Source organism: Rhea pennata, chromosome 7, assembly GCF_028389875.1.
Source record: "Rhea pennata isolate bPtePen1 chromosome 7, bPtePen1.pri, whole genome shotgun sequence".
Lineage (NCBI taxonomy): Eukaryota > Metazoa > Chordata > Aves > Rheiformes > Rheidae > Rhea > Rhea pennata.
The window spans coordinates 15,994,098-16,021,028 of record NC_084669.1 but is presented as its reverse complement, the minus strand read 5'-3'; the positions used below and the strand labels follow the sequence as shown (position 1 = coordinate 16,021,028).

At 71.3% G+C, this 26,931-nt stretch overlaps 3 protein-coding genes across 5 annotated transcripts; 2 read left to right on the top strand and 1 right to left on the bottom strand.

Annotated features, from left to right (window-relative positions):
* Positions 1–4,058: 4,058 nt before the first annotated feature.
* On the top strand, positions 4,059–11,982 carry CRTAC1 (cartilage acidic protein 1). Of its 2 annotated transcripts, none has more exons than XM_062580223.1 (15): positions 4,059–4,111; positions 6,820–7,008; positions 7,201–7,397; positions 7,938–8,068; positions 8,548–8,704; positions 9,758–9,892; positions 10,056–10,201; positions 10,288–10,424; positions 10,544–10,626; positions 10,703–10,803; positions 10,895–11,063; positions 11,142–11,287; positions 11,361–11,403; positions 11,552–11,695; positions 11,870–11,982. In XM_062580223.1, the coding sequence occupies exons 1-15, from the start codon at positions 4,059–4,061 to the stop codon at positions 11,980–11,982; spliced, it is 1,944 nt and encodes a 647-aa protein (XP_062436207.1). The 2 variants fall into 2 exon arrangements, with proteins under 2 accessions (XP_062436207.1, XP_062436206.1); XM_062580222.1 differs by having other exon boundaries at positions 4,059–4,120; positions 6,769–7,008.
* A 3,417-nt stretch (positions 11,983–15,399) lies between these two features.
* Positions 15,400–17,748, bottom strand: GOLGA7B (golgin A7 family member B). The gene is made up of 5 exons (XM_062580225.1): positions 17,737–17,748; positions 16,674–16,799; positions 16,053–16,205; positions 15,664–15,765; positions 15,400–15,507 (listed from the first exon to the last, which is right to left on the bottom strand). Exons 1-5 carry the CDS (start codon positions 17,746–17,748, stop codon positions 15,400–15,402), a joined length of 501 nt encoding a protein of 166 aa, XP_062436209.1.
* A 5,747-nt stretch (positions 17,749–23,495) lies between these two features.
* SFRP5 (secreted frizzled related protein 5) lies at positions 23,496–26,177 on the top strand. Of its 2 annotated transcripts, none has more exons than XM_062579734.1 (3): positions 23,496–24,027; positions 24,569–24,646; positions 25,069–26,177. In XM_062579734.1, the coding sequence occupies exons 1-3, from the start codon at positions 23,496–23,498 to the stop codon at positions 25,407–25,409; spliced, it is 951 nt and encodes a 316-aa protein (XP_062435718.1). In that variant the 3' UTR covers positions 25,410–26,177. The 2 variants fall into 2 exon arrangements, with proteins under 2 accessions (XP_062435718.1, XP_062435719.1); XM_062579735.1 differs by having other exon boundaries at positions 23,577–24,027; positions 25,048–26,177.
* The last annotated feature ends 754 nt before the right edge of the window (positions 26,178–26,931 follow it).

Sequence of the window (26,931 nt, the reverse complement as noted above, 5' to 3'; positions counted from 1 at the left end):
CGTCCCCCGCCGCTCCGCGCCGCGCCGCTTCCGCCCCGGCGCGCCGGTGCCGCCCCGCCCCGCGCCGCCGCGGGGAGCGCCGGGACGTGTAGTGCGGCCCGCCCCGTCCGGGCCGCCCCGCCGGGCCGCGCCGCGTGCCGTGGGCCCGCCGGGCCCCACGCGGTGCCGCGGGGCGGGCTGCCGCGGGCTCCCGAGAGGCCGTTTAAGGCGGTCTCGGCCCCTCCGCGGGGCGCCCCCAGACCCATAGCACTCCCGCCGTAGCAGCCCGGCCCCACCAGCCCTACGGCGAAGGGCCCCCGGCGGGCCGGGCCCCGCGCCGCGCCGCCCCGGGGAGCGCGGCCCCTCTCGCGGGTAATCGATGGCGGCAGATCCCGATCGCCTTCGTTATTATTATTTTCTTATGCATGTGCGCGCAGGAGATTTATCGCCGGCTACGGAGGCAAAATCAATTATTCATGTTATAAATTAGAAAATGATTTATGTTTGTGGGAGGCCAAGCGGCGCGGAGCCCCTGGCCGCGTGGGAGCCGGGTTTGTCTGGGAGTAGCTCCGGGGACCCCCCTGCGGGCGCCCGCCCGGCCTCTCCGTCCCTGCCGGCACCCAGGGGTGCTCCCAGGCCGGGGAAGGCGCCGGCGGCCGCCGCGGCGGGATGCTGCTCTGGCAGTTTCCACGGCAGCGGCGGGGCGGCCGGAGGCGTGCGAGGTGCGGGAGCACCCCGGCGTGCCCCCGCCGCGGCTCGGCACGGGGGCTGCCCGCAGGCCCGGCACTCCCTCCCCGCCCCGCCGTCCCCATCCCGCGTCCCGGCGGTGCCTCCGCCAACCCGGGTCGCGCCGGCGCCGCCGGGAGCTCCGCGCTGATCGCAGGGGCTGCGCCAGGAGCCCCGCTCGGAGGCGGCCGGGGGGCTGCAGCCGCTCCGGCGGGGCCCGTCCTGCCCGCGGCACGCGGCTCGGCTGGCGCGGGCGGGCCGCCCCGCGAAGCGGCTCCTCGTCGCACCCGGCGCTGCCGGTGCACCTCCGTGCCAGGCGGCCGCCCGACAGGGACGGGTCCGGCTCGTCCCCGTCCCCGGGGACGGTGCCCTGCCGTCCCCCCCGCCCCGTGCCCAGGAAAGCAGGGACGGCCGGAGACGAGAGCGGGAGGATCCGGTTACAGGCAGCGCGGGGCAGAGAGATAGGCAGAGAACGGCAATGCAGCAAAAAGGGCTTTTAGCGATAATTAATAATTAACATTTCTAATGATGTCCCGGCGACAGGAAGAGTCCAAGCGGGGACCCGGGGGCACTGCGCACAGCGACAGGCACGGCTGCGGGAGGCCGTGCCGAGCGGAGGGGCTGGCGGGTGAGCCCGCGGGGGCCGGCGCGTCCCCCCGCGGCGCCGCCGGCCTCGGCTCAGCGCTCCCGGCTGAGCGGGGCTCGGCCGCAGGCCGCCGCGCGGGACAGCGGCAGGGAGGGGACGGCCCGCGCGGGGAGCCCGCGGGGAGCCGCGGGGAACCCAGCGCTCACTATAAATACATCAGCGGGGTAAACGCCGGGGAGGAGAAGAGCTATTTCAGCTGAAAGACAACGTTAGCGCAGGAATGACTGGGGATAAATTATCCATGAATACGTTCAGGGCGGAAATTAGACCCTCAGCGCAGGCAGGTCCCAGCGCAGCCCCTCGGGAGACCCGGCGGAGCCGCGCGGGCCCCGGGTCAGCTCGGCGCCGCGGGGCGTCCCAAGGCGGGCGCCGTGGCTGGCCCGTGGCCGCGGTGCACGGCCGGTGGCGGGGAGGGCGGCGAGGAGCAGAGCGCGGACCGGCGCGCACAGGCTGCACGTGAGCGCAGACGCACGTGCGGGCACGAAGAGCCGGGGTGGGACCCTGGGCCCCGCCGGCGTTGCCACCCCGTGGGCTCACCCTGCCCGGCGGGCGCGCTCGGCGCTGCCAGCGAGCGGCCCCACGCGGCCCCTCTGCCTAGGGCAATGCGAGCACGGGCGAGCCGCTCCCCGGCATCCTGCCGCCTCCTGCCCGGCCTGAGCCCGGCGGCGCACGGGAGCCGCGGGACAGGATGCGAGGGGCTGGCTCAGCTGGAAAAGCAAGCCCTGCCGGGCTCCTGCAAGGCCATGCCACGAGCGCGCACATGTGCCCCCGTGGGCACGCAGCGTGCGTGTAGCACGGGGGCACAGGGTGCGAGTGCTCCGGTGCACACGTGTCCAGGTGCACCTGTAGAGCTGTGTGCATCTGCCCGTGCCGAGCAGGGCATTCAGCCAGGCCCGGCACGCGTGCGTGCATGCATGCAGGCGTGCGTGCGTGCACCCACGTTTATGCAGGTGTGTGCGCCGTGTGTGCAGATGTGCGGGTGCTTGCGGACGGGCGCGTGCGCTCTCAGCCAGGGCTGGGTCCCGGCGTGGGAACAAGCTGGGTTTGCAGGCCCAGGGGAGCCGGGGAGCCCAGCACCGTTCACAGTCTCGGCATGCTCCAGCTGGCTTCCTGCCTGTGTTTGTTTTCTTGTACCTGCCAGTCGCAGGGAGGGTGCTGGGAGCCAGGTTGCAGTTTGTGCTAATAATTACTGAGGTGGTTACTAAACCTGGGGTGAGGCATCCCGCCGCGATGCTAATGCCTCAGCGGGGCCTCTGGGCTCGGGGCGGGGGGGTCACCGGCACCGAGCACACACGTGTGCAAGGCTGCAGCCAGGCACCGGGGCCGCCAGCGGGCACAGCGCACCGCGCTCGGGGTGCTCCGGGCTCACACGTGAGCACACGCTGTGCACACGCGCGGGGTCATGCAGGCCTCCCAGCGCCGGGGGGTGTGCGGCATGCTGGCTGCAAGCATGCACAGCAGCAGCGGGTCCGGCCCCCCCCCCGGATTTCCCCGGCACCGGGCAGCCGTGCGCCGAGCCCGGTGCTGGGCCAGGCGCCGCAGGAGAGGGGGTTCATCAGGAGTGAAATCGGGGGGTACAGCTGGGAGCCCATCGCTGGGACTAGAGAGCTCTCAAATCCAGCCGGGAGAGAAGCAGGAGTGTCGGGCAGAAGCTGTAAGCAGACACATTTCAGTGAGAAATAAGAAGGGTTTTAGCAGGGCAGGTGAGTAGCCGCTCGAGCCTGCCCGGGGCGGCACAGGCTCCCAGAGCTCCCGCGCTCTCCCGGCGCGAGCGGCGGCTGCAGCCCCGGCTCTGTGCAGGGTACCCGCAGACGTGGGCAGGCGGGGGGCCCGGCAGCCTCGTGCCCTGCCGGGGCTGTCCCCGTACCTGCGTCCGGGGAGGCATGGAGGTGCCCGGGCCCTGCCCTGGGGGGTGCGCGCGGGGGGGATGCGTTGGGGAAGGCAAGCTTGCAGGCTCAGCTCCATCTTGCCGCAGGCACCCACGGCTGCAAGCTTTGGGGCAAGGAGACGAGCCTTTCTCGCAGCGCCGAGCGCCATTCCCGGTGGTCCCTGCGGGTGCACGGTGGCAGCGGTGCCAGCCCTGGGCCGGGCTGCCCGCTGGCTGGGAAGACGCTGCTCCTCGCTCCGGCGCCGGCCTCCCTCCTCCCTTCCCTGCGCCGCGCTCGGTGCCCTCCGCATCCATCCAGCTCCCGCCTGCATCGCTCCCTCACGCCGCCGCTCCGGCTCCCTGGGAAGCAGCAATTCGCAGCCAGATGGGCCTCGCCGGCCCAGCTCCCCGGAGACCCCGTGACTTTTTGCCGAATTTCCCGCAGCCGTGGGGCAGCTCCGGCTCCGCGGGCCGGAGGCAATCCACCGCCGCCCCAGACAGGCCCTGCTGCCTCGTGAAGGTTACAAGCCGCGCTCTTGAAATATGCCTCGGCAGGTTCCCCCCGTAATATTTTGGCTCCGTATCGATCGGCGCTGCCTGGCCGTGCTTCCACTGCAATTTCGGGTAGTAAATCAGCGCAGCGCAGCCCCACCTCCCCGCTCTCCATTGGCAGCCGGAGCCCCCCGTCCCCCGCTCATTGGCCCTGCGGCGGGCTCCGAGCTTTACATAAAGCACCGCTCGCTCGGCTGGACTTGTCCAAAGCCGGGGAGCACCGGAGCCGGCGAGAGCGGGCGCGCGACGAGCCGCTCGGCGGGGCGCCTCGAAGCGAGCGGCTGCGGGATGCGCTCCCGCCGGCGCGGGGGCCCTGGGCAGCCCCCCTGGCCTGTGAGTAGGCAGCGCGCCGGGCTCACTCGCCGGCCGCCCCGGCCAACTTTCCCGGGGACTTTTGGGTGGCGCGGGAACTCGGGAGGCGGGCGGCGCACAGGGGACCCGGCGCGGGGCGCAGAGCGAGAAGGGGATGGGGGCGCTGCGGGCAGGGGGGCACCGGGCTCTGGGCAACAGGGCTGCGGTTTGGGAGCTGCCGGGGGGGGCAGTGAGCAGAGGGAGGGGGAGAGGGGGCGATTCCTCCCTCCGGAGGCAGCTGCGCAGGGTCGCTTCCAAGCCCCAAGGAGGGGGACGGGGGCTGCCTGGAGAGGGGACGGGCGGTGGGGCGGCGCTGGCGGCGGAGCCCGCCGGGGACCCGGCGTCCCTGGGCAGCACTCGGAGGCTAGGGTGACTGCTCGTCTCCACACTGCATTAGCAGCCACTGGCTGCTCCCCAGCGCGCCGGGGCCGGCTCCAGGGAGCCCTGTGCGGGGGCCAGCGGCCCCTCCGAGCCGTCCGCGGCGGCACACACCGCCTGGGCCGGGGGCTGCGAGGGGGCAGCGGGCGGGAGCGGCGCGACCCGGCGCCCTGCGGGCTTCGGCATGCTGCAGGGTCCGGGCTGGCCCGGCGCCTGCGGAGGGGGCACCGCTGCACCCCATGGCTGGTGCGCGAGACGCGGGCGGCAGGAAGGGGCTCACGGCGCCACTGGGGCACCTGCGGTGCGATGTCGTGGGGCGCTACGTGGTCACTGCCGCGCGGGGCCGTGGGACGTCCCGGGAGGTTGCTGCAGTGGCAGCGCGTGGCGTCACTGGGGTGTGCGGGATGGGGCGGCCGCGCGGGCAGCCTGGCTCGTGCCTCGCTGGGGTGCAGGGAGGGTCTGCGGGGTGCCTGCCCCACGGCTCCCTGCCCCTCATGGGCTGCATCCCGCCGGCCCCACACACCCGTGCTGCCACCCTGTCCCCCCCCCCGCTCCCGCATGGGCACCCCCATCTCACCCAGGGTGCTGGCCCTGCAGGCACAGCCCCCGGTGTGCCCACAGGGGCCATCCCGCGGGAAGGGATGGGGCCTGAGCAGGATCTTGCATGGCCGGATGGGATCCCACGGCAGCCCCATGCCCCACTGCCATCCTCTGGCTCGCTCCACCACCCCATGCCTCGGCCGGCGGCACCAGGCCAGGCCTGGCTGTGCCACGCTGGGCAGCCTCCCGGGGTGACTGCGGCCCTGGGGGTCACCTTGCCGGCGCATGCCGCACCGGGAGTCGGGACGGGGCTGAGCTCCGTGCACGCGGCGCCCCGTGGCCTCAAGCCCTAGGTGGGATCTCCCGCCGGTTCCTCGGCGCTATCAGCAGCACCCCGCAAATCCCGTGGGGCCTTTCCGCCTGCAGCACGAAGCCCGGGCCTCCCTCCTCCCTCCCCGAACCGGCCTGGCTCCGGGCCGCACAGACCCCCCACCCCCATGGCATGGAGCACCAGATCCGCAAGGAAAGGCCTTTTGTCTCCAATCAGGAACATTGTTTCCTCCTGGAAAGGCTCCATCCAGCTTGGAGGATTCCAGCCGCAGCTGGATGGAGTTGGGGGGGGGCACCTGGGGAACCGGCCAACCTGTGGAGAGCCGGAGACGTGGGGGGAGGCAGGCCGGGAGTGCCCGGCCGGCAGCCCCGGGAAAGACCCAGCCTGCCGCTGCTCCGGGCTCGGGGACGGCCCGGCCAGCAGCGCCCGAGGGAGCAGCGGGGCCCCCGGCCGCCCCCAGGCACGCGGCAGCAAGGACCTGCTGCTTTTGCTCCCACCCGGCGCCTGGCACAGCGGTGCGGAGAGGCCCCGCTCGGCGCTGGGCTTTTCCGCCCCGGAGGGGAGTGCCTGGCGCGCGGCGAGGGGCGGCTGTCCCGAGAGCCGCCTCGCTCGTCACCTGCGCCGCAGCCAGGCCACAGCCAGCTCCCGAAGCTCCGCAGCCTCGCCAGCAGCGCTGGCAGGCTCCGTGCTCCGCAGTCCGGGTTAATTGAGCCTCTCCTCCCAGTCTCCCGTTGCTCCCAACAGCTCCCTCCCCTCGCCCCCCCTTCGCTGGCCACATCCGCGGGCAGACACCTTCCCGGCCAGCCTGGGAGGAGCCCACGCCAAAAACCCCGGGGAGAAACAGCGTCAGCCGGGCAGGGAAAGCGAGGCACGCCGGAGTGCCCCAGCAGCGCGTCCCCCGTCCTCCCCGCCGCCTTTCCCAGCTCCAGAGGGTCGGTCCGCCAGGAGGCTTGGTCTACCGGGAGGCAGGTACCTGGCTCCTCCGGCCCTGCCGAGAGCAAGGCAGCGACTGCCACCGCGACTTGCCAGGACCGTGGGTGCCTTGCGCTGCCTCCTGCGGTGCGCCAGGCTGCGCCAGCCCTCCTGCCACCCCTCCGGGCTCCCGGCGAGGGCTGGCTCGGCCCCAGCTCCAGCCCTAGGTGGGCCGTGACGGCCGTCCGGCTGCCTCCAGCGTGCTCCCGGCCGGGTGCAGTCCTGCCCCGGGGCAGAGCCGGCTGGGAAGATCTGTGCACAGGGATGCCCAAGGCTGCAGCTGTGCCGAAGCATTTCGGGACTTGGGAGCGAGAGCTGAGGGGCCAACCGGTGGCACGGGCTAGGAGGGCACGGGCTTTGCACGCGCAAGGGGAGCGAGGACGCCTGGGCGTCTCGGAGCAGGGAGGTGTGCCGGGGCTCGGGGTGCCCGCGCGCCCGTGGGGCTGGAGCGGGCGCGGGTCTCTTCCAGGCGCCCAGGATGCTGGCGCTGTGCCTGGCGTCGCTGGCCTGCCTCGCCGAGGGCTCCCAGCGCAGCGAGCCCATGTTCGCGGCCGTCACCCACCGCCTGCTCCCGCCCGACTACGACAGCAACCCCACGCAGCTCAACTACGGCGTGGCCGTCACCGACCTCGACGCCGACGGCGACTTCGAGATCGTGGTGGCCGGGTGAGGACGGCCGGGCACGCGGTGGCTCCGGGCTCCGCCGCGGCCGGGCACAGCGGGAAGGGGCGCACGGGCCCCGCGCCGCAGGGCTGGGCACGCGAGGGAGGCGTTTGCGCCCGGGCACGGTGTTCGCGGGGGCTTCGCGCGGGGACCCAGGGCCCGGCGCTGCTCCCGGCTCATGCCGCCGCCCCGCAGGTACAACGGCCCCAACCTGGTGCTCAAGTACGACAGGGCCCGGGGGCGGCTGGTGAACGTGGCGCGGGACGAGCGCGGCTCCCCGTACTACGCGCTGCGGGACCGCCAGGGCAACGCCATCGGCGTGGCGGCCTGCGACATCGACGGCGACGGCCGCGAGGAGGTCTACTTCCTCAACACCAACAACGCCTTCTCCGGTGAGCGCCGTCCCGCGCCGCGCCGCGCCGTGCCACGCCGCGCCGTGCCACACCGCGCCGTGCCGCGCCGTGCCACACACGGCCGCCCGTGACCTTCGGCGCGCGAGGGATGCGTGCGGGCTGGAGTTAATTTCCCACTTGAGTGGCTGCATTGATTGATGGCCGGCCGCTGAGTCAGCGCTTCCTGCGCCCTCCTCGCGGCGCCCCGAGCCGGCGGGGGACGGCGGTGGCCCCGAACCGGGACCTCGGAGCCCCCGGCCGGGCCGCGGCTCCCGCCAGCCGAGCAGGCTGTGATCCTGCAGCGCCGGCCGCCGGGCACGCCGGGGACAGGGGGGAGCAGCGGGCCGGCGGGGTCTCCAGGGCACCCTGCCCCTCTGCCCTCTCCTGAATCCCCGCCAGCTCCCGCATCTGGCCATTCCCAGGCGGAAGCGCGGGAAGGGCTGGCACCCCGCGGCACCGGGGAGCGAGGCGAGGGCTGGCGTGCCGGCTGCGGGTCCGGGCGGCGGGCTCTGGCGACGACCCCCCCCCGCTCTGCCCCAGGCATGGCCACCTACACGGACAAGCTCTTCAAGCTGCGCAACGGGCGCTGGGAGGACATCCTGAGCGACGAGGTCAACCGGGACGTGGCGAGCCGCTTCGCCGGGCGCTCGGTGGCCTGCGTGGACAGGACGGTGAGCAGGCGGGCCGGGGGCACGGCTCCCCCGGCGGCGGCGGCTGCGCGTGGCCGGGGCGAGCCGCGGGCCCCCCCTCCCCGCCTGCCTGCCCGCTGCCGGCCCCCCCCCGCCCCCGGCCATCAAGTCTCCGGGCGCCTGTCCACGCGGTTGCTGCTGGCTGATAAACGCGCCTGTCGAGGTGATTTATGTCCCTGTCACCTGCTCTTTCTTCTTCCTCCTCCTCCGGCAGTTTGTTTCCCAACGATTATCACTAAATCAGAGCCCGGCTGCTGTACGGGACGGCGGGGGGCACTGGGGGGGCCCCGCGAGCCCCGGGGCAGGCTGAGGGGCCCACGCCGGCACCCAGCCCCGCGCCCGGCCCGGCCCCCGGGCAGGGGCGCCCGGCGCCCCGGGACGCAGCCCTCGGCCACCGGCGGGCTCGCGGGGCAAAGCTGCCGCCCGCGCGCGGGCCCTGAGGAGGTGCCGCTGGCCCGCAGGGCTCCGGCAGGTACGCCGTCTACATCGCCAACTACGCCAGCGGCGACGTGGGCCCCCACGCCCTGCTCGAGATGGACGCGGCCGCCAGCGACCCCGCGCACGGCGTCGTGGTGCTGGTGGACGTGGCCGCCGCGGCCGGCGTCAACAAGTACACGGGTACGCCTGGGCGCCGGGCACCACGGGCAGTGGTGTCTCGGCCGCGCCGCGGCCCGCGCCGTGGCATGCAACGGCTTGTGGGGTGGCGTGCAATTCCCGTGGCACGGTGTGCAACGGCACCTGGCACGGCTTGCAATCCCCGTGGCGTGGGGTGCAACAGCCACATGGTGTGGGGTGCAATGGCGCCGCTGGGTGGGGTGCAATGGCACATGGCACAGCTTGCAATCCCCGCGGCGTGGGGTGCAACGGCCCCGCTGCGTGGGGTGCAATGGCACATGGCACAGCTTGCAATCCCCGCAGCGTGGGGTGCAACGGCCCCGCTGCGTGGGGTGCAATGGCACGTGGCACAGCTTGCAATCCCCGCGGCGTGGGGTGCAACGGCCCCGCTGCGTGGGGTGCAATGGCACATGGCACAGCTTGCAATCCCCACAGCGTGGGGTGCAACGGCCCCGCTGCGTGGGGTGCAATGGCACGTGGCACAGCTTGCAATCCCCGCGGCGTGGGGTGCAACGGCCCCGCTGCGTGGGGTGCAATGGCACATGGCACAGCTTGCAATCCCCGCAGCGTGGGGTGCAACGGCCCCGCTGCGTGGCGGTGCCGCGCGTGCCCTGCGGTGCCGGGCTTGCGCTGCCGGACTGCACCATCTAGCGGCAGCCCACGGCCCGTGGCAGCCCCCCGGGTGCCCACGCTGCGGGGACCCCGCGGCACGCCATGGGCCCAGCGGCACACTGGCACCGCGCTCCGGCCCCACTCGGCCGGCCCCCACGGGGGGGGGGACCACAGCGGCACCCTGTCTCCGCGGTGACAACACTAATTAGGAGTGTTGTCACCATGGCGATCACAGCGATTGGGGCTGGAAGTGACTCGAGCGGTGGCCAGCCGCAATTAGCTGCGGAGGAGCGAGGCTGGCGGGGAGGCAGGCGCACCGGGATGGATGCTCGGGGCGAGCAGCACCCGCTTCGGGGCGCCGGGTCTGGCCGCGCCGGGGGGCAGGCGGCCGCCACGGGGCCCGGCGCCCGCCGCCGCCCTCAGCCCCGGGCCCGCCGTCCCCAGGCGGCCGCGGGGTGGCCGTGGGTCCCATCCTGAGCGACAGCGCCTCCGACATATTCTGCGGGAACGAGAACAGCCCCAACTTCCTCTTCCGCAACCAGGGCGACGGGACCTACCGGGACGTGGCGGCCGCCGTGGGTGAGTGGGGCCGGTGTGGGGCCGGCGACTGCAATCCCCGGTGGCAGCAGGGGCTTGGCGAGAGCTGTTGGGGCATCAACCCCGCGCGCGGCGCGGGCGCCGGGGCAGACGGAGGGGAGGGCGGCAGGGCGCCCGGCTGCCCCGTCCCCGCGCTGCTCCCCAGGCCTGGACGACCCGCAGCAGCACGGACGCGGCGTGGCGCTGGCCGACTTCAACCGCGACGGCCGCCTGGACGTGGTCTACGGGAACTGGAACGGGCCCCACCGCCTCTACCTGCAGGCGGGGGCCCCCGGGCGCCCGCGGTTCAGGGTGAGAGCGACCGCCCGCCCCCCCCACCCACCCCCCGGCTCCCAGCGGTGCCCCGAAGCGGCAGCCCGTGCCTGTCCCCCGCGCAGGACATCGCCACCCCCAAGTTCTCCATGCCATCGCCCGTCCGCACCGTCATCGCCGCCGACTTCGACAACGACCAGGAGCTGGAGGTTTTCTTTAACAACATCGCCTACCGCGGCTCCTCCGCCAACCGCCTCTTCCGGTAGGAGCCCCCGGCCGGCCGCCCTTCCCGGCGGCGTTCCCGCCCGCCGGCAGCCGTGCCCGCGGCAGCGGCGCCCCGACTCCGCGGCGCTCACCCTTGCCGCCGCCCGCCCTCCGCAGGCTCGTCCGCCGGGAGCACTCGGACCCCGCCGTGGAGGAGCTGAACCCCGGCGACGCGCTGGAGCCCGAGGGACGGGGCACGGGTGGGTGGCCCCCGCCTCCCCGCGGCGCCCGGGGCCACCCGGGACCCCGGGGCACGGCCTCATCCTGTCCCCGCAGGCGGTGCCGTGACCGACGTCGACGGGGACGGGCTGCTGGACCTGATCCTGTCCCACGGCGAGTCCATGGCGCAGCCGATCTCCGTCTTCAAGGGCACCCAGGTGCGCCGAGCGGGGGTCCCCGCGCCGCCGCCCGCCGCCGCCCCTGCGGGCTCTCCCGGCTCAGCCTCCTGGTGCTGTCCCTCCCGCCCAGGGCGCCGGCAACAACTGGCTGCGCGTGATCCCCCGCACCCGCTTCGGGGCCTTCGCCCGGGGAGCCAAGGTGGTGCTGTTCACGCGGCGCAGCGGGGCCCACCTGCGAGTCATCGACGGCGGATCCGGCTACCTGTGCCAGATGGAGCCCGTGGCGCACTTCGGACTGGGTGAGCGGGGGGCCGCGGGGCGCCCGGGGGCCCCTGCCGACCCGGCGCAGCCCATGACCGGGGGCTGCCCGGGCGCAGGGCGCGACGAAGCCAGCAGCCTGGAGGTGACGTGGCCCGACGGGCGCGTGGCGGTGCGAGCCGTGGCCAGCGGCGAGACCAACTCTGTCCTAGAGATCCCCTATCCCGCGGAGGCAGAGGAGCCCCTGGCACCCGCCCCGGTGGAGGTGAGAGCCGGGGCGGTCGGGGGGCGCAGGCGAGGCGGCCGCCCCAGCTGATCCGCCCGTCCCCCCCACGCAGTGCGGGCAGGGATTCTCCCAGCACCAGAACGGACGCTGCGTGGGTGAGTGGCCGCCGGGCCGGGCCGAGCCGGGCTGTGCCGGTCCATCGGGGCGCGGGTGCAAGCTGCCCGGCGCAAGCCAGGGCTGCAAGCGCCTCGGGCGGTTGCACGGCTCGCGCGGGGCCGCCGGCATCTCGCACCGTGCTTGCAGACACCGACGAGTGCGCCGAGTTCCCCTTCGTCTGCCCCCGGGACAAGCCCGTCTGCATCAACACCTACGGCGGGTACCGCTGCCGCAGCAACAGGCGCTGCGGCCGGGGCTTCGAGCCCAGCGAGGACGGCACGGCCTGCGTGGGTGAGTGGCGGTGGGCGCCACCGCGCTTCGCCCCTGCCGAAGGCCGGGCCCCCTCCCGCACCGCGCCGCCCGCCCCGCAGCCGCTCGCCCCGCAGCCGCTCACCCAGCGCCCGCCGAGCCGCCGCTGACTCCCCTCCTCCCTGTCTCTCGCTCCTTCTCTCGTTCTCTGTGCAGCTCAAGTGGCCTTTTTTGGGGGATACCCCTCCGGCGGGAGCTGGCCCCGGCCCCCCCACGCTGCCCTCCTCCCTCTAAGCCTTGGACTCTGCCTTTGCCTCTACGCACTTTAACGCTGGCCCGTAGCGCGCCAGAGCAGCCTTGGCGGACGCAGCGGCCGGCCTCTGCCTGTCTCTCGTCTTCTCGCTCTCTCCTTCTCTCCACGTCTCGAAGCGCCCCGCGGCCGCCCCGGATGCGCCGGCCGTGCCGTGCTGGAGCGCCTGACGTCGGGAAGGGGGCACGGAGCCGCCGGGCGCCGCCGGCCCGGCCGCGGAGCCGCGCGGGACTCACCCCTTGCAAGTTTTCTGGGAAAACAGCCAGGGCAGCAGCACCCCGGCGCCTCCTCGCCCCAGCGCTCCCTTTGCAAAGCCGGCGCCTCCCGGGCGCTCGCTCGCGCCGTCGACTCGATACCGTACCGTGTGCCTGCTGGTTTGGCCTGCGACGTGTGTGCTTCGCCCGCCCCCTCCTCGGGGACGGGGACCCCCGTGCCCAGCCCCAGTAGAGGAGGGTCCCCCCCCAGGCCCTGCAGGGGAAGGACCCTCCCGGTTTGTTTTTTAATGTATTGACGCCACTGTTTGGAGTCGCACCCCGCTCAGTCTTCCAGCCCCTCTCCTGGAGAATCCCCCCAATAAACCAGACACTGTCTGTTAGCCCAGCATGCTGAGCTGCGCAGGGCCGGGCTGAGCCCTGTCCCCCGCTCCCTGCCTGGCGGGGGGGGGGCCTCTGGTGGGGGGAGCAGCCCCGAGCCCCACCAGTGCCCAGCCCCTGCAGGCACACGCACGGGAAACACGGGCCAGCAGCAGCTTTCCAGAGCCACAGTGGGCCGTGAGGGGCTGCTGCAGGTGGGGGCCTGGAGGGGCAGGACGGGGCGCAGCGGGCACCCCCGCCTGCGATAACCCCCTGCCGCTCTCTCCCCGCCGCCAGATGTGGACGAGTGTGCCCAGGAGCTGCACAACTGCAGCCAGCTCTGCACCAACACCCCCGGGGCGCACGTCTGCCGCTGCCGCCCGGGCTTCCGCCCCCACGGCCGCGCTGCCGAGCTGTGCCTGGGTGAGTACCCGGAGCCGGCGGGGTGGCGGCGCAGGGCACCCGGCCCGGCCGTGCTGCGCTGCGCCGCGCCGGGGACACCCCCACTCTCCTGGGGTCCCCATCTGTGCTCAAGTCCCAGCCAACCCAAAACACAGGGCTCAGGACAGACAGATGCTGACAGCTGTGCAGGAGTTATTAGGGCGACGAGGCATCCGTCACCCGGCAGCTGTGGGGACAAGCTGCTGCAGGACCTCCGTGGCACGGCGTGGGTGCAGGGATGCCCCTCAGGAGCCCCTCCATGGCCCAGCTTCACCCAGCCCTGGGGCCAGGACTGGCCCGGTCCCTGCCCCATGCCTGTCCCTCCTCTTCTACCTTCCCTGCTCTGGTTTGCAGCACCCCTCGCCCCGCCGTCCCTGCATCTGCCCCATCGAGCCGTGCCCCTGCCAGACGAGCCCCTGGCCCTTGGCGCTCCTGCTTCTCCGCACGTCTGACCCTTTCCCCTTCTCTTCCAGACGTAGACGAGTGCCAGGCACAGCCAGGCCCCTGCGACCACATCTGCCACAACAGCCCCGGCTCCTTCCACTGCCACTGCCACCGCGGCTTCACCCTGGGCGCAGCCGGACGCTGTCTGCGCAACTAGCCTGCCCCTGCGGGCCCGGGCGCCCCAGCCTGGCCCCGGCCCCCACCGCCACCTGACTCGAGCTCTGCCCGGCCAGGCCAGCGTGCTGTCTGCGCCCGGCGCCGCCTGAATAAACCGTGCCCCGCATCAGTGCCGTTCCCGCGCGGGCGCCGGCAGTTCTGCCCCGCGGGGATGTGCCCCGCTGGGGCTGCCCCGCTGCACTGCCCCATCCCCTGCCCTCCTTTTTGGGGAGACCCTCGCTCCCCGTGGCCTGCTCCGTGGCCAGGACGGCCCGCACTGCGGTGCCTGGAGGGGGCGCGAGGCCCCCGGAGCGGAGCACAGCAGGGATGAGGCCCCGTCCAGGGGTCCTGCCCAGCCCGGCCCCATGCCCCCTCCCGGCGTCGCCCCGTTCCCCTGACGCAGGAGGAAGCAGGGCCGGCGGTGAGGGATGAAGCGTGGGGTTTATTGTGGGAGGTTTCCATGCAGAGGTGCCCAAGCGGGAGCCGCAGGACCAGCGCCGCCCCGCAGAGCCGAAGGGAGCCCACGGGGCCCAGCTGTCCCTCCGGGACCCCGAGAGAGCAACGCTGGCTCGGCTCAGCTTGGCACACCAGCCTGGGCTGTTCTCCTCAGGGTGCTGGAAGCCACAGGGACCCCTCTCTTCCCTTCCTCTGCCCCTGGCCCCACGCCTTGCCGCCAGGCCTGGGCACTCCTCCGGGCCCCCGCCGCAGGCTGGCATGCCCGTGCAGCCCCCACGAGGCATTTCTGCAGCGCTCACGCTTCCCTGAGTCGTGGGCATCGCTGGGGAAGCAGGGCCCTGGGCCACGCTGTCGCTGTGGGGCACGGGGACTAAGCAAGCAGGAGGGAGGGAAGGCACCCGCCCCACAGCCCCATGCCAGGGGCACCTGTGCAGCACTGCAGGGCTGTGCAAGCCCGGCAGGGGCACTTCATGCTGCAGGGGAGTGACAGGCACATGCAGGACACGTGGGCAGGGAAGAGCTTGGCAGGACAAGGCTCCACCGGGCACCCGCTGGACGGGGGGCAGGCTGGGGGCAGAGGGGGAAGGGGGCTGCTGGCAGCCAGGTGCAGACCGCATCTCGCAGCTCAGCCTCTGCCACGGAGGGCTGTGCTGGGCCGTGCACAGAGCCCAGGAAGAGTGTGGCACAACTGCCGGAGCCTGCCCAGTGCAGGGCCAGGGGCTGGGGAGCTCGCACCCAGGGGCCAGGGCACCCAGCAGGGCCCGGTGGGCAGCAATGGCTCAGCGTGCAGGGCAGGGTCTGGGGCGCGCACACAGCACCGTCACGCGGATGGGGCAGCCCCTGCGCTTTGCCCCACGCCCTGGGCATCAGGCGCATAGTGGCTGAGGCTGCCCCGCAGCACCAAGGGCAGGATGCCCAGGTGAGGGGGAGCAGTAGAGGCTGGCAGTGCCCGTGGGCATCAGGAAAAGGCCCCCTGCCCTTAGCACCGCCTGGGACTTTGTAGGTCCCACTGCTCCCCGATGCATCGCACACAGGGCACTGCCAGCTGGGGCTGCCCAAGGCAGAGCAAGAGCCTTTGCCTGGGGCAGAGATACAGTGCAGGACACCCCAGAGGGCCGCGGGGCCCTATGGCATGGGTCTGCCTCAGCGGGCAGCACCAAGGATGCTCCAGCACCAGCCCCTGCCCGCAATGGGTCTGAGTGGGGCCAAAGCCACTGCAGGAGGCACGTTGCAGCGGGGGGCAGCAGCCCCGGCCTCCCCTCCCGCCCGCCCGGGGCTCAGAAGCGCGTGCTCTGGTAGTGCAGCCTGCGGATCTCTGAGCGGCCGCTGTCCCGGCAGTATGAGTCCCCGCAGGGACTCCCTGCCAGTCACCGGCCCCCCACGCCGCCTCCCCCGCCGCCGCCGCTGCTGCTGCTGGAGCTGCTGCTGCTGGAGCTGCCGCTGCTGCACCGGTCCTCGTAGATGGAGATCTCGATCTGGGCCCCCGCTAAGGAGCAATGCCAGTCACAGACCCACCACCCTATCACCCAGGACCTGCTCTCAGGTCTCCCTACCCCTTGTCCCTATCCCTCCCCCAGCAATATCGTTCCAGTATCCCTCCCCATCCCACCTCCCTGCTGCCTGGAAGATACAACCCTCATGCCACGCTCCAGGGGGTCGGTGAGCAGCAGTCCCCGTGGCGCGTAGATCTTCTCGTTCTGCTCCTGGATATACTTGGAGATCTTCTTCAGGACCTGTCGGCACAAGGATGGACGCTCAGCACCAGCTCCCCAGCAGCCACGTGCTCTGCCCAGCTCCCAGGACTCCTGCTCTAACCCCGAGCCCCTCCTGCTCTCCCGGAGCTGGGAGAGGACTTGCAGCCCCTGCCCTGAGTGCCATCAGTGCTGCACAAGCAGCCGGGCTCAGGGCCCTCCCCGTGCCGCATGGCAGCCCTCCATGCCCCTGTGCAGTGAGCTGGTGTCACCGGCACTGAGGTCACGTAGTCATGCCCGTCCCCAAGCCCTCTCCCAGGCCTCAGCACCTTCTCATAGTGCGTCTCCATGCAGAGAAAGATGAAATAGGCGGTGGCGCAGGCCAGGCACCCCTCCAGGTATGAGCTGCCCCCGATCTTCTCTGCCTCAGCGTAGAAGCTGTTAAGGGTTTTCACCGTTTCCTCAAAGAGCTGGCGCTCGATCTAGAGCAGAGACTGGGATGAAGACAAGTCTGACCAGAGGCTGAGCCCTCTGCACTGCCCCAGCCCTGAAAAGGTCCTCAGACCTCTCCTCCTTCCTCAGCCAGTGTCTCAGCTCCTAGTCCCTGCCCACAGCCCCTGCTGAGGTCGGCTGAGCCTGGAGCCCTCCACCAGAGCCACCCAGCCCCAGTCCCAGCACTCACAGCCCTGTGCGGTGCAGGCAGGGACAGCGCCTGCCCACGCAGAGCAGGCACCAGCGATGGACTGCCCTGCCACCTCTGCGCAGGCGAGGGGCTGCGACTGCGCGCACCCGCCCTCGGGGCTGCCCTGCCACCCAGCTGTTGGGCACAGCTGGCTCAAGGCCAAGCAACACCCCCTGGGGAGGGAGGAGGGCCATCCCTGCTCTTCCTCCTCCCCCCCCAAGCCCTATGGGTCAGAGAATAAGGGCACCCCACAGCCCTGCTGGCCTACCCGGCTCTCCAGCTCGGGGGGGAACTTGGTCTGGAACTGGCATGTGGTGCCGTCGCTGTAATCCCGCTGCACGAAGACCTTGGTGGCCAGGGATGCGCTGCGCCTCAGCTCCTGCAGGTTGTGCACCTGGGGAGGCAGCACGGTGAGCCAGTGCCCGGCCAGGGCGCGGGGCTGGCGGGCAGGCGGGGGGCGAGCCCCCCACACAGCCACTGCCCACCTCGGGTGTGCAGGGGGGTGCGAGGATGATGGAGACGACCCGCCTGAGCCCTGAAGCAAGTAATGCTGCTCCCCAGCCATCCCCACTGCTCAGAGCTTCCCCGCACCCCGGGAGCAGCCTCTCCCCCATGGGAGGTAGCTGCACGTTTCCCAGTTCCTTGCCACCCGCCAGGAGCAGGCTGGCCCCAGGGAACTGGGTGCAGGGGGCCACTGCAGGAACAGCGATCCCAGCCCCACTGCCCAGCACCCAGCTGACCCCCAGCCGCAGCACCCCATGGCGTCAGGGCCCACGCCAGCCTCCCCAGGGGCAGGGGCACAGGGTGGCAGGGACGGATGGGGGACTGAGGGGGGCAGGCTTTGCCAAGAGCTTCCCCCTGTGCAGCGTGGGGCCACCTCCTGCCACGTGCCCCACAGAGCCTCTGCCCCTCTCCCCTGCAGCACCCAGGAGAGAGGCCAGCCAGCTGCTCTCGGCCCCACGCCAACCGCTCCGCCCCACAGCACCCCACACGGACCCCAGCCCCACACTGACCACTTTGTCCCAGTGCACCCCACACAGATCTCAGCCCTCCCAAACCATGGCACCCCACAAGGACTCAGCCCCACGCTGACCCTCCACCACAGAGCACCACACGCAGATCCCAGCCCCACACTGACCCCCCACCCATGGCACCTCGCACGAACCTCAGGACCAAACCGCCCCCCAGCAAAACACCCCACACGGCCCCCAGCAGCCCCACACCGGCCGGCAGCGCGCCAGCGGGGGGCGGCGGTGGGGCAGAGCCGCCCATCGCGGGCCGGGCGGGACCCGCTGCCGGCGCCGGGCCCCGCCGAGCCGCCGCGCACTCACCTCGGTGGCCATGGCGCGGCGAGCGCCCCGGGCGGGCCGGGCCGGGCCGCGCCGGGCCGGGCCGGGCCGGGCGGAGCGGCGCTGGCGGCGGGGCCGGGCCGGCGGAGCGGCGCTGTCCGCGGTGCCGCGCCGCGCCGCGCCGAGCGAGCGAGCGGCCGGGACCGGCGCTGTCCGCGGTGCTGCTCTGCCGCGCGGCGGCGGCGGCGGCGGCGGCGGAGGAGGAGGAGGAGGAGGAGGAGGCGGAGGCGGAGACGGGCCCCGCCGCCCGCTGTGCGCAGCCGCCCGGCCGCCGGGCGCCCCGAGGCGGCGGCGATGGGCGCCGGCCGCGCAGCCGCGCCGCCCCGCGGCTGGCAGGGCGCCCCGAGCAGCGCGGCCCCTCCTCACGGCACCCACCGCTCAGCACTGCCGGGCTGCGGCTGCAGGTCCTGGGGGCCTGGCTGCCCCTGGAGATGCTGCTATAGGTCTGGGGGGGGGTGGCTAAGGGAGTCCTGCTGCAGGTCCCAGGATATGGCTCACCATGGGCATGCTGCTCTAGGTCCTGGGGGATGCTGGTACTGGCCCTGGCTGCCCTCGGGGCAGGCACTATAGGTTCCAGGGACCTGGCTGCTGTTGGTCCTTGGGTCTAACTGGCCATGGGGACGCTGCTAGAGGTCCTGGGGGCCTGGCTGGCCTTTGGGGTGCTGCCGTAGGTCCCAGGGGGGTGGCTAACTATGGAGATGCTGTTATAGTTCCCAGTGGGCCTAGCTGCCCATGGGGATGCTGCTACAGGGCCAAGGTCTGGCTGCCTATGGTGATGCTGCTATAGGTATTGGGGCCCAGCTGCCCTTGGGGATACTGCTATAGGGCCAAGAGGGGTGGTTTCCAAGGGGATCCTGCTGTAGGTCCTGGGGACCTGGCTGCTGATGGAAATACTGCCACTGATCCTGGGGTCTGATTGTCCATAGGGATGCTGCTATAGGTCCTGGGGGCCTGGCTGGCCATGGGGCTGGCAGTCTGCCACCATGAGGTGCAGGCTTTGAAGCTGTTTGTGAAGAATTTGCGGCTGGCACTGGGCTCTGGAGTGGGTGCTGCGATCACAGCGCAGACAGATATCAAAGAGAAGCTCTAACCAATTCGCTGTTATCTCAGCCCATTGACAGCTCAATTAGAGCCAGAAAATGTCAAGCAGGAGAAAACAGTCACTCTCCTGAGAGGTGAGGGAGGGGGTGCTTGCAGCTGGGCATGGGGGTGAGGGGAGGCGTGTGGTGGCTGGGCATAGGGCCCATGTCAGGCAGGAGAGCAGCCAGCCCTTCCCTCAACACCTGAGCAGTGATGAAGGCAGCAGGGCCATGCCAGCACTTCTGCTCGTGCTGCTAACCCTGCATGGCCAGCTCCCTGCTGCCCAGGAGGCCCCCAACAAAGTAGGAAGAGATTCAGGTGGCCCTTGCTCCCTGCCCTGCAGCAGCACGTGCCCCGACCTGTGCAAACAGGAGCAGAGCCCTGGGGTGGGGTGAGATGTCCCAAGCCCAGGGTACAGGCAGAGCAGAGCCGGGCCAACGGACACAGAGAGAGACTCGGGCTGGAGGCTTCATTCCCCGGTGGGGAACATCTCCTCTGCAAACACAAAGCTGCAGATCCCCTTGCTTTGGGGAAAGACCTGCTGCACCAAGAGTTCAAAGCAGCTCCACCTCCCTCCAACCCTGCCAGCCCAGGGCATCAGGACACATTTTGCCCAGACAGTGCCATAAAGCCAAAGACATCCCCTCCCATCTCTGTGGGTGTATTCTCACATGTACACACACACACACACATGCATGCACACAGACACACGCATGCAGGCACACCTACGCACACATACGCACGCACCCACTGCCATGCACACACACACTCACATGCTCTCACACATCCGTGAGTGTCCTAAGATGCCCCAAGCCCAGGCCCTGCTTCCCAGGTCCTTCCTGTGCCGAGTGTGTCACAGCCACGTCACAGCTCACCTCCCTGCCTGGCAGTGAGGCCATGCCAGTTGCTATGGCAATATTTTGCCTGTGAAGAGATAGAGTTGCTCTCCTGCAGCGGCGAAGGGGCTGCGCCATGGGCCGGGGGCTTTGCTGCTGCTGCCGCCCCATGGCAGCTCCCCCAGGCTCTGTCTGCGTGCCTGTCTGCGCGCACCCTGCAGCACTGCCACAGGAGGGGCTATTTTTAGGCTGCAGATGGGCATTGCTCCCAAAGCAGCTGCAGGAGCTGTCTTTCTTCCCCTGCATGGATCCTATCCTGCTCCTGGAGCAACAGGGCTCTGACCTGCCCCACAGACCTCCCCTCACCCCTGGACCATGCCCACAGCCCATTCCCTGCCCCATCATTGCTCCCACCACTACTTCATGGCATGCCACCCCGCTGCTCCCATTCTGCCAGCTTCACGCTGCTCCTGGCCCCCTGGCACAGGCAAGGGGTAGGCTTGGGGCCCTGTGCTCAGCCCCACATGGTCAGGGTGCCAGTACCCATCGATACCCCCATCAGCTGTGCTCAGATCCAGGACCTTGGCTCAGCCCCCAGCAGCAGAGCCAAGCCACAGGGACTCACTCTGGGCACACCAGGCCTGGGGGTGTCCCCAGGTGGTGGAGCTGCACCCCGACCCTCCTTGTGCTCTCCGGCATGGTGGCAGTGCCCCCCAGCAGCTCCATCCTGCAGCCACTCCCTGGGGGTGCAGTCAGAGTGGAGCCCCCTGCCCAGCCGGCAGCTGTGGGTCCAGGCTGTCATCGGCTCCCAGCTCTGACTCGGCTTCAAAGGCAGCAGGACCCACGGCGGGGCCAGGCCCTGGCAGCCACTTCACACGGCACCGGGGGCACCTTTAATTAACAGGGCCGGGGGGGGGGGGGGCGGGGAGCATGAGCTCAGCCTCCCCCTCTGTCCAGGACAACGGTGACATTTGGGAGTGGGGCGGGGAAAGAGGCAGGGTGATTAGCTGATAACCTTTCCTGGAGACGCCAGGTGTGGGTGTGCTGCGGTGGGGGGGATGCCCCCCACCCAGACCCCTGGGAAACTGCTCCAGGTGCCCAGCCTGACCCTTTGCACAGCACACGGAGCTGCCACTCCATGGGCTGGAGAGGGTCCTGAGCGGGCCAGCCGGCCCTATAGCCTGGGCTATGTTGGGGGATGGGGGGCCGCTCCCTGTGTCCCTGACCCCCACCCTACCCCCCACCCCGGAGCCAGGAGTTCTGGCTGGGCTGGGAGAGCCCCAGCCCCACGGAGGCCCCGGAGAGCAGGGCTGAGCACGCAGCCAGGGCCTGCTCGCGGGCCGCAGCCCTGCAGCACTCTGCGCTCGCACGACGGGCGGCTGCCCGCGAGCAGGAGCGGCCAGCGGCGGGCTGGGGGCCCGCAGCACCAGGCGGCTGGCAGCCCACCCCACGAACAGGAGCGCAGGGTGGCGAGGGGGCGCGGAGGCGAGTGCCGGGGGCAGCTGTGGCTAAGACGTCTGCTGGGAAACAGGGCTGCACATGGATTGCAGCCATAGGGAACAGGGAGCCGTGCTGGGGGGGGGCAGATGTGGCCGGGAGGGAGCAGCGTCGCAGAGCGGGTCCCTGCACGCTCCTTCCCGCGCCCTTAGCAGAGGCGTCCCCACGCTGCGACGTGCCCCGCGCGGGGCCAGGGTCAGGGCAGGGGGAGCCGCGCGAACAGCGCGCCTGTGTGCTCCCGGGATTTACGAGCCGGGGAAGGAGCCGTGGAGCGGCTGGGCCGGCGCCAAGGCGGCCAGGGCCCTGCAGCTGGGCCCGGAGCGCTGCCAGCCGCATTCCTGGCGCTGCGAGACAAGCGGGAGCGTGTGTGGGCCGGGCCGGGCGCGGGGCAAGTGCGCGGCCGCGGCCGCCGGAGCGCAGCCCGGGCTGGGGGCAGCGCCAGCCCGCAGGCCGCCGGGGCCCGCCGCGGCTCGGCCCCGCGGCGCCCTTGCCCCCGGCGCAGCCAAGCCCGGAGGCTCCCGGCGCGCCCCGCCGAGCCCTGCCGCCAGCTCCGCGCTGCGGCTCGCTGCTCCCTCCGTGGCAGCCGCCGCGGGGGCAGCAGCGCCAACAGCTCCGGGCACCGGGGCTCCTGCCTCCGCACGGCCAGCCCCGGGCATGCTGTCCCCTCCGACGGGTCCCCTTCGGGGCCGGGGCTGGGTCACCGCTGCGCCCCGGGTACAGCCCGTGCCCAGCACCAACCGAGCCCCGGAGCAAAGAGGGCGCCGGGCACCGCTGCCGGCGCTGCCCCCGGGCGCCCGGGCACCTGGGAACGAGGCAAAACGGGCTAACAGGCACCGGGGCTGTGAGAAGGGGGGCAGCTGCTCGGGCATCCCCCCCTCCCCCCCGGCCCACGGGGGATGTCCTCCTACCGTGCCGCCTCGGCTGGCTGTCCCCGAGGTCCCCCGCGCAGAGGGGGCTGCCCCCATGGCCTGCCGGGGCTGCCTCGCAGTCTCGGCACCGCGGCACGGGAGCGGGCAGCGGCACGGCGCGGCACGGCACGGCGCGGCACGGCACGGCGGCCTCGCTCCCCGGAGTGACAGGCACAAGTGCCGGCCGCCCTGTCAGCTCGAGGAGCCGCGGCGCCGTGCGGGACGGGGACGGGCGCCGGTGCGAGGCTGCGCGGAGAGGGGAGCGCAGAGGGAGCGACGGCGCGGCGTGCCCCCACGGCGGGAGCTGCCCCAGCTGGAGGGGGGCAGTTCCAGGGGCCGGGAGGCCTGGCTGGGGATCAGCGCTGGCCCCGGGCTGGCCCGGCGCTGCGGGGGCTGCCTCTGCCCCGGCTGGCCCCTGGGGCGCCCCCCTTGCCGTGCCAGCTGTGGGGCAGGGCTGGAGGTGCTGAGCCTAGCTCCAGCACCTCCCCACAACCTCGGCCTCCCCGGCTGCAGGGGACACCCGGGGGCGCGGGGCGCCGCGCAGGGACCGGCTCCATCCGTCTCGCCCCTCCGGCTCCGTTTCCTCGGCCTCTCTGTCCCGCTCCCGGGGAGACCCCGCCGCGATTAGCCGCGCTGCCCTGCCCCGGCCCATCCATCACGGATTAGCTATTTTCTATCAGCGTTTATCTCGCTGCTGCCGTGACAGCCGATGCTTCCAGCGCCCTGCCGCCGCTACCGGGCAGCGCTGATAACGGGCCGCTCTATCTTATCGTGCCGCCGGCGGTTACACATTAACGGTGCCGTCGGCGGAGAGCCGCCAGCACCCACCCGAGGGGCAGCGCGGGGCTCCAGCGCGCAGGCGGGTCACGGCGGGGCTGACGGGCCGGCCGCTGCCCCAGCCCGGGGCAAAGGGTGGCTGCTATCGCCTGCCTCCGCGGGGCTGTTTGCTCTGCGGCCCATTAGCGGAGCCGCCTTATCCGCGGGGGGGAGTCTGGGGGCGGCCTGGAGCCCCTTGGCCGGGCCGGGGCATCGATCGCGGGAAGGGGAGGGGGCGCCCCGGGTAACCCCGGCAGACGGATGGGCTCCGCCCGGGGTCCCCGGCCTCGCGCCCCCCGCCCAGCCAGTCTCCCAGCCCGGCGAGGGGGGGGCCGCCCGGCTCCCCGTCCCTCAGCGCCGGGCCCGGGCCAGCCTGCCGCGGGGCCGGGCCCGGTGGCGGCAGCCGGAGCAGATTGGCTGCCGGCGGGGCCTGCGGGCCCCTTTGAAAGCGCCGCGGCGGCGTGGGAGGCGCTAGGGGAGCCGGGCAGCCGGGGGCCGAGCTCCCTCGCCCCGCTCCGCTCCGCTCCCGCCGCGCCAGGCGCAGCCCCACTGCCTGCAGCGGGCGGCGCGGGCAGCGGCGATGCCGGTGCCGGTGCCGGTGCCGATGCCGCGGGAGGGCAGCGCGGCGGCGGCGGCGGCCCTGGGCACGGCGCTGCTGGCGCTGGCGCTGGCCGGGGCGCCGGGCCGGGGGCAGAACTACGACTACTACGGCTGGCAGCCGGAGAGCCAGCCCCACGGGCGCTACTACGGCAGGGAGCCGCAGTGCGTGGACATCCCGGCGGACATGCAGCTCTGCCGCGACGTGGGCTACAAGCGCATGCGGCTGCCCAACCTGCTGGAGCACGAGTCGCTGGGCGAGGTGAAGCAGCAGGCGGGCAGCTGGGTGCCCCTGCTCGCCAAGCAGTGCCACACGGACACCCAGCTCTTCCTCTGCTCGCTCTTCGCCCCCGTCTGCCTCGACCAGCCCATCTACCCCTGCCGCTCGCTCTGCGAGGTGGTGCGCGACTCCTGCGCCCCCGTCATGGAGTCCTACGGCTTCCCCTGGCCCGACATGCTGCACTGCGCCAAGTTCCCCTTCGACCACGACCTCTGCATCACCGTGCAGTTCGGGAACAGGCAGGCCACCCCGCCGCCAGGTAACCCAGCTCGCGAGCACCCCTCGCCACCTGCATGGGATGGCCCCGGGGCTGGGGGGAGAGCAGAGCACAGGGGGTGAGCATGGCACCCACCAAGAGCTGCTTGGGGAGCTCTCATGTCCCTCTCCTCCCCAGATGCCTGGGTCCCCTCGAAGCAGCAAGGAGAGCAGGCAGCCCCAAGTGCTGCACCTGCGCTGTCCCCTCTCCCTGCATGGGTCTCAGCCTCATGCTGCCCACCACAGGGTGCCCACCCTGGGGCAAGGGACACATTGCCCAAAGGCAGCTCAGGGCCAGTGTCAGGAGCAGGCACAGAGGGTTGTGACGCCCTTCAGCCTGATGCCACTTTCGGCGCTGCTCACCCCTGCATGTCAGCAGCTGGGGGGGGTAGGCATGGGAATATCACCCCACAAAGTGCTCTGCGTCCCCTGCATCACCCTAGCACAGCTCCCCAGGGAGCTCCTAGGGGGTCCCTGTTGAGCTGGCCCCGATGACAAACCTCAGCAGTGGTGCAGCTGGGACGCTGGCTGATCTCTCCCCACAGTGTCCAAGATCTGCACCCAATGTGAGATGGAGCACAAGGCGGATGGCATGATGGAGCAGATGTGCTCCAGTGACTTCGGTGAGTGCTGGGGTCCCCTTCCTGGCCCTCAGGGTGAGGGGGTTCCTGAGAGCCCCACTAGCCCCTAGAGCAGCCCAGATGGGGATGGATGGCCAAAGGTTCACACCTATGTGGCTGTCCAGGGACAGCCCCATCGAACCACTCAGCTGCACCCTTGATCTTTGAGGGTGGGAGACAAGGTGCAGCACAGGACGCTGTCAGAGCTGAACATTTGAGAGGGTCACTGGGGGCCTCTTCCTCTCCTGACCTTCCCCAGAGACCACCCACCCTTCCAGGCCCTCCCCTCAAGGGACTGATTGCACCCTGTCCTGCAGAGGCCCCTGGCCCTAACCACACAGCACTGGTAGTGTTCCATGGCAGTGTCCCCCCCAGCAATGCCCCCCAGCAATGCCCTGTGGCAGTACCCCATGACTGTCCCGCAGTGGTGAAGATGCGCATCAAGGAGATGACACAGGAGAACGGGGAGCGGCGCCTCGTGGCTGCCCAGAAGAAGAAAGTGCTGAAGCTGGGCCCGCTCAAGCGCAAGGACACCAAGAAGATGGTGCTGTACATGAGGAACGCGGGCACCTGCCCCTGCCCCCAGCTCGACAGCCTCAGCGGCAGCTTCCTGGTAATGGGCCGCAAGGCGGGTGGGCGGCTGCTCCTCCTCGCCATCTACCCCTGGCAGAAGCACAACAAGGAGATGAAGTTTGCCATCAAGTTCATGTTCTCCTACCCCTGCCCACTGTACCACCCACTGCTCTATGGGGCCGGGCAGCGCTAGGGCCCTGCCTGCCCCCTCCCAGGACTCCTGCCTTCACCAATGGGGCCAGAGCACCAACCCTGCTCTGCACCCCTGGGACCCCTGCTCTTCACCCCTGCGATTCCCGGCAGCATTTGTGGGAGCCTGGATCCGCACCTGGACCCCTGCCCACATCTGACAGCCCTGCTCTGCACCCTTGGGACCCCTGCCCACAACCCTTGATCTGCATCCTTGAGAGCCTGGCTCTGCACTGGAGGCCCTTGGCTGCCCCAGCACCTCTGCCTGGCATCCCTGGGTCTCCTGCCCTACCCCAACTCCTCAGCCTTTCCAAAGGCCAGGGGCTGGCCCAGGGGCTGGGACAATGCAAGTTCAACCTCAAACCCTTCCAGAGCAGCTCTGCAGTGCCCTCCCACATCCCCTGGCAGTGCCCCCAGCCAGGTACCTTGGCCCTGCTACCCCAGCGCACTGTACCACGCGCTGCAATAAATTATTCTGCCTTAGAGAAGATCCGTGTCCAGCTCCCTGCGGTTCTTGGGCAAATGTTCCCCCAGGCTCCTTTCCTGGGGCTGGGACAGGCACAAAGGGGGCCCCGACCTAGGTGGCTGAGCAGAGGGAGCCCAGAGAGCGGAGAACACTTAGACCCAGCCCTTACCCGTGTCCAGAGCCCAAGACTGGGAACTGCAGCCAAGCTGGGGGTCCCAGCGGCCACAGGCATCAGTGGCTCCTGCAGGGCACCCAGCATCCCTTTGCAAGGGGAAGAGCTTCTCTGTCACCTCTCCGCCCTTGGGTCATCTCAGGGAGCTGGGGGGGGGGCAAAGATAGGGGCAAGGGAAAGGGTTGTCTCTGCTGCTGGAGCCCCACAGCCAGGGCTGTGGGCATTTTATAAGAGAAGCAGCTTCCACACATTGCCCCAGGGATGGATCCGGGGCTGGAAAGGGGAGGTGCACACAGCAAGGCTGGCAGCACTGACCCTGGACCCATCCTCCATCCTTCACCCGCAGCACCTGAGAGCCTCGGGTACAGGCAGCTCCCAGCCAGCCCACCCATGCAACAGGGTGCCAGAGACACCTCCACCACCTGCATCCCGCAGCGCGGGCACTTGGGCAGCCCTCAGCACCTGCCTCTAGGTTCTGCTCCCCGGGTGCTGGAGCAGAGGCTGCCTCTGTCCCTCTGCCACCCCCCACGGCAGCACCGACAGGAGCCCTCCCAGCAGCCAGGGTGGGCAGAGGGGCCAGTCTGCCTCCCCCCATCCCGATCCAGCCTTGTTTACCCAGCGCATACTTGAGTCGGCTGCGTCACGGCGCGTCCCGCCGGGTTATCCAGGCACGAACGCGGCCGCCAGGATATTTACCCAGTGCCTGGCTGCCTCACACTGCAGCCTCTCACAGGAGCTGGCCCTGCCGGAGGGGAGGCTCCCGGGGTGAGGGGGCAACTCAGGCTGCAGGGTGGCTGTGGTTAGGGCCACTCCCTGTGCTCCCAACCTGCCACCGAGGCCTCCAGGACACCTGCCCCACGGCAGGGAAGACCTCTACTCATAATGTCA

What these genes read in the sequence shown, in the direction of transcription:
- CRTAC1 (XM_062580222.1), top strand. Translation starts at nt 4,059, where the DNA reads ATGCGCTCCCGCCGGCGCGGGGGCCCTGGGCAGCCCCCCTGGCCTGTG. An exon ending in CCAGAACGGACGCTGCGTGG is followed by an intron (nt 11,404 to 11,551) that starts GTGAGTGGCCGC and finishes CCGTGCTTGCAG; the next exon opens with ACACCGACGAGTGCGCCGAG. An exon ending in GGACGGCACGGCCTGCGTGG is followed by an intron (nt 11,696 to 11,869) that starts GTGAGTGGCGGT and finishes TTCTCTGTGCAG; the next exon opens with CTCAAGTGGCCTTTTTTGGG.
- GOLGA7B (XM_062580225.1), bottom strand. An exon ending in TGGAGACGCACTATGAGAAG is followed by an intron (nt 15,766 to 16,052) that starts GTGCTGAGGCCT and finishes TTGTGCCGACAG; the next exon opens with GTCCTGAAGAAGATCTCCAA. An exon ending in TGGAGCGTGGCATGAGGGTT is followed by an intron (nt 15,508 to 15,663) that starts GTATCTTCCAGG and finishes GCGGGGGCCCAG; the next exon opens with ATCGAGATCTCCATCTACGA.
- SFRP5 (XM_062579734.1), top strand. Translation starts at nt 23,496, where the DNA reads ATGCCGCGGGAGGGCAGCGCGGCGGCGGCGGCGGCCCTGGGCACGGCG. An exon ending in GCAGGCCACCCCGCCGCCAG is followed by an intron (nt 24,028 to 24,568) that starts GTAACCCAGCTC and finishes CTCTCCCCACAG; the next exon opens with TGTCCAAGATCTGCACCCAA. An exon ending in GATGTGCTCCAGTGACTTCG is followed by an intron (nt 24,647 to 25,068) that starts GTGAGTGCTGGG and finishes ACTGTCCCGCAG; the next exon opens with TGGTGAAGATGCGCATCAAG.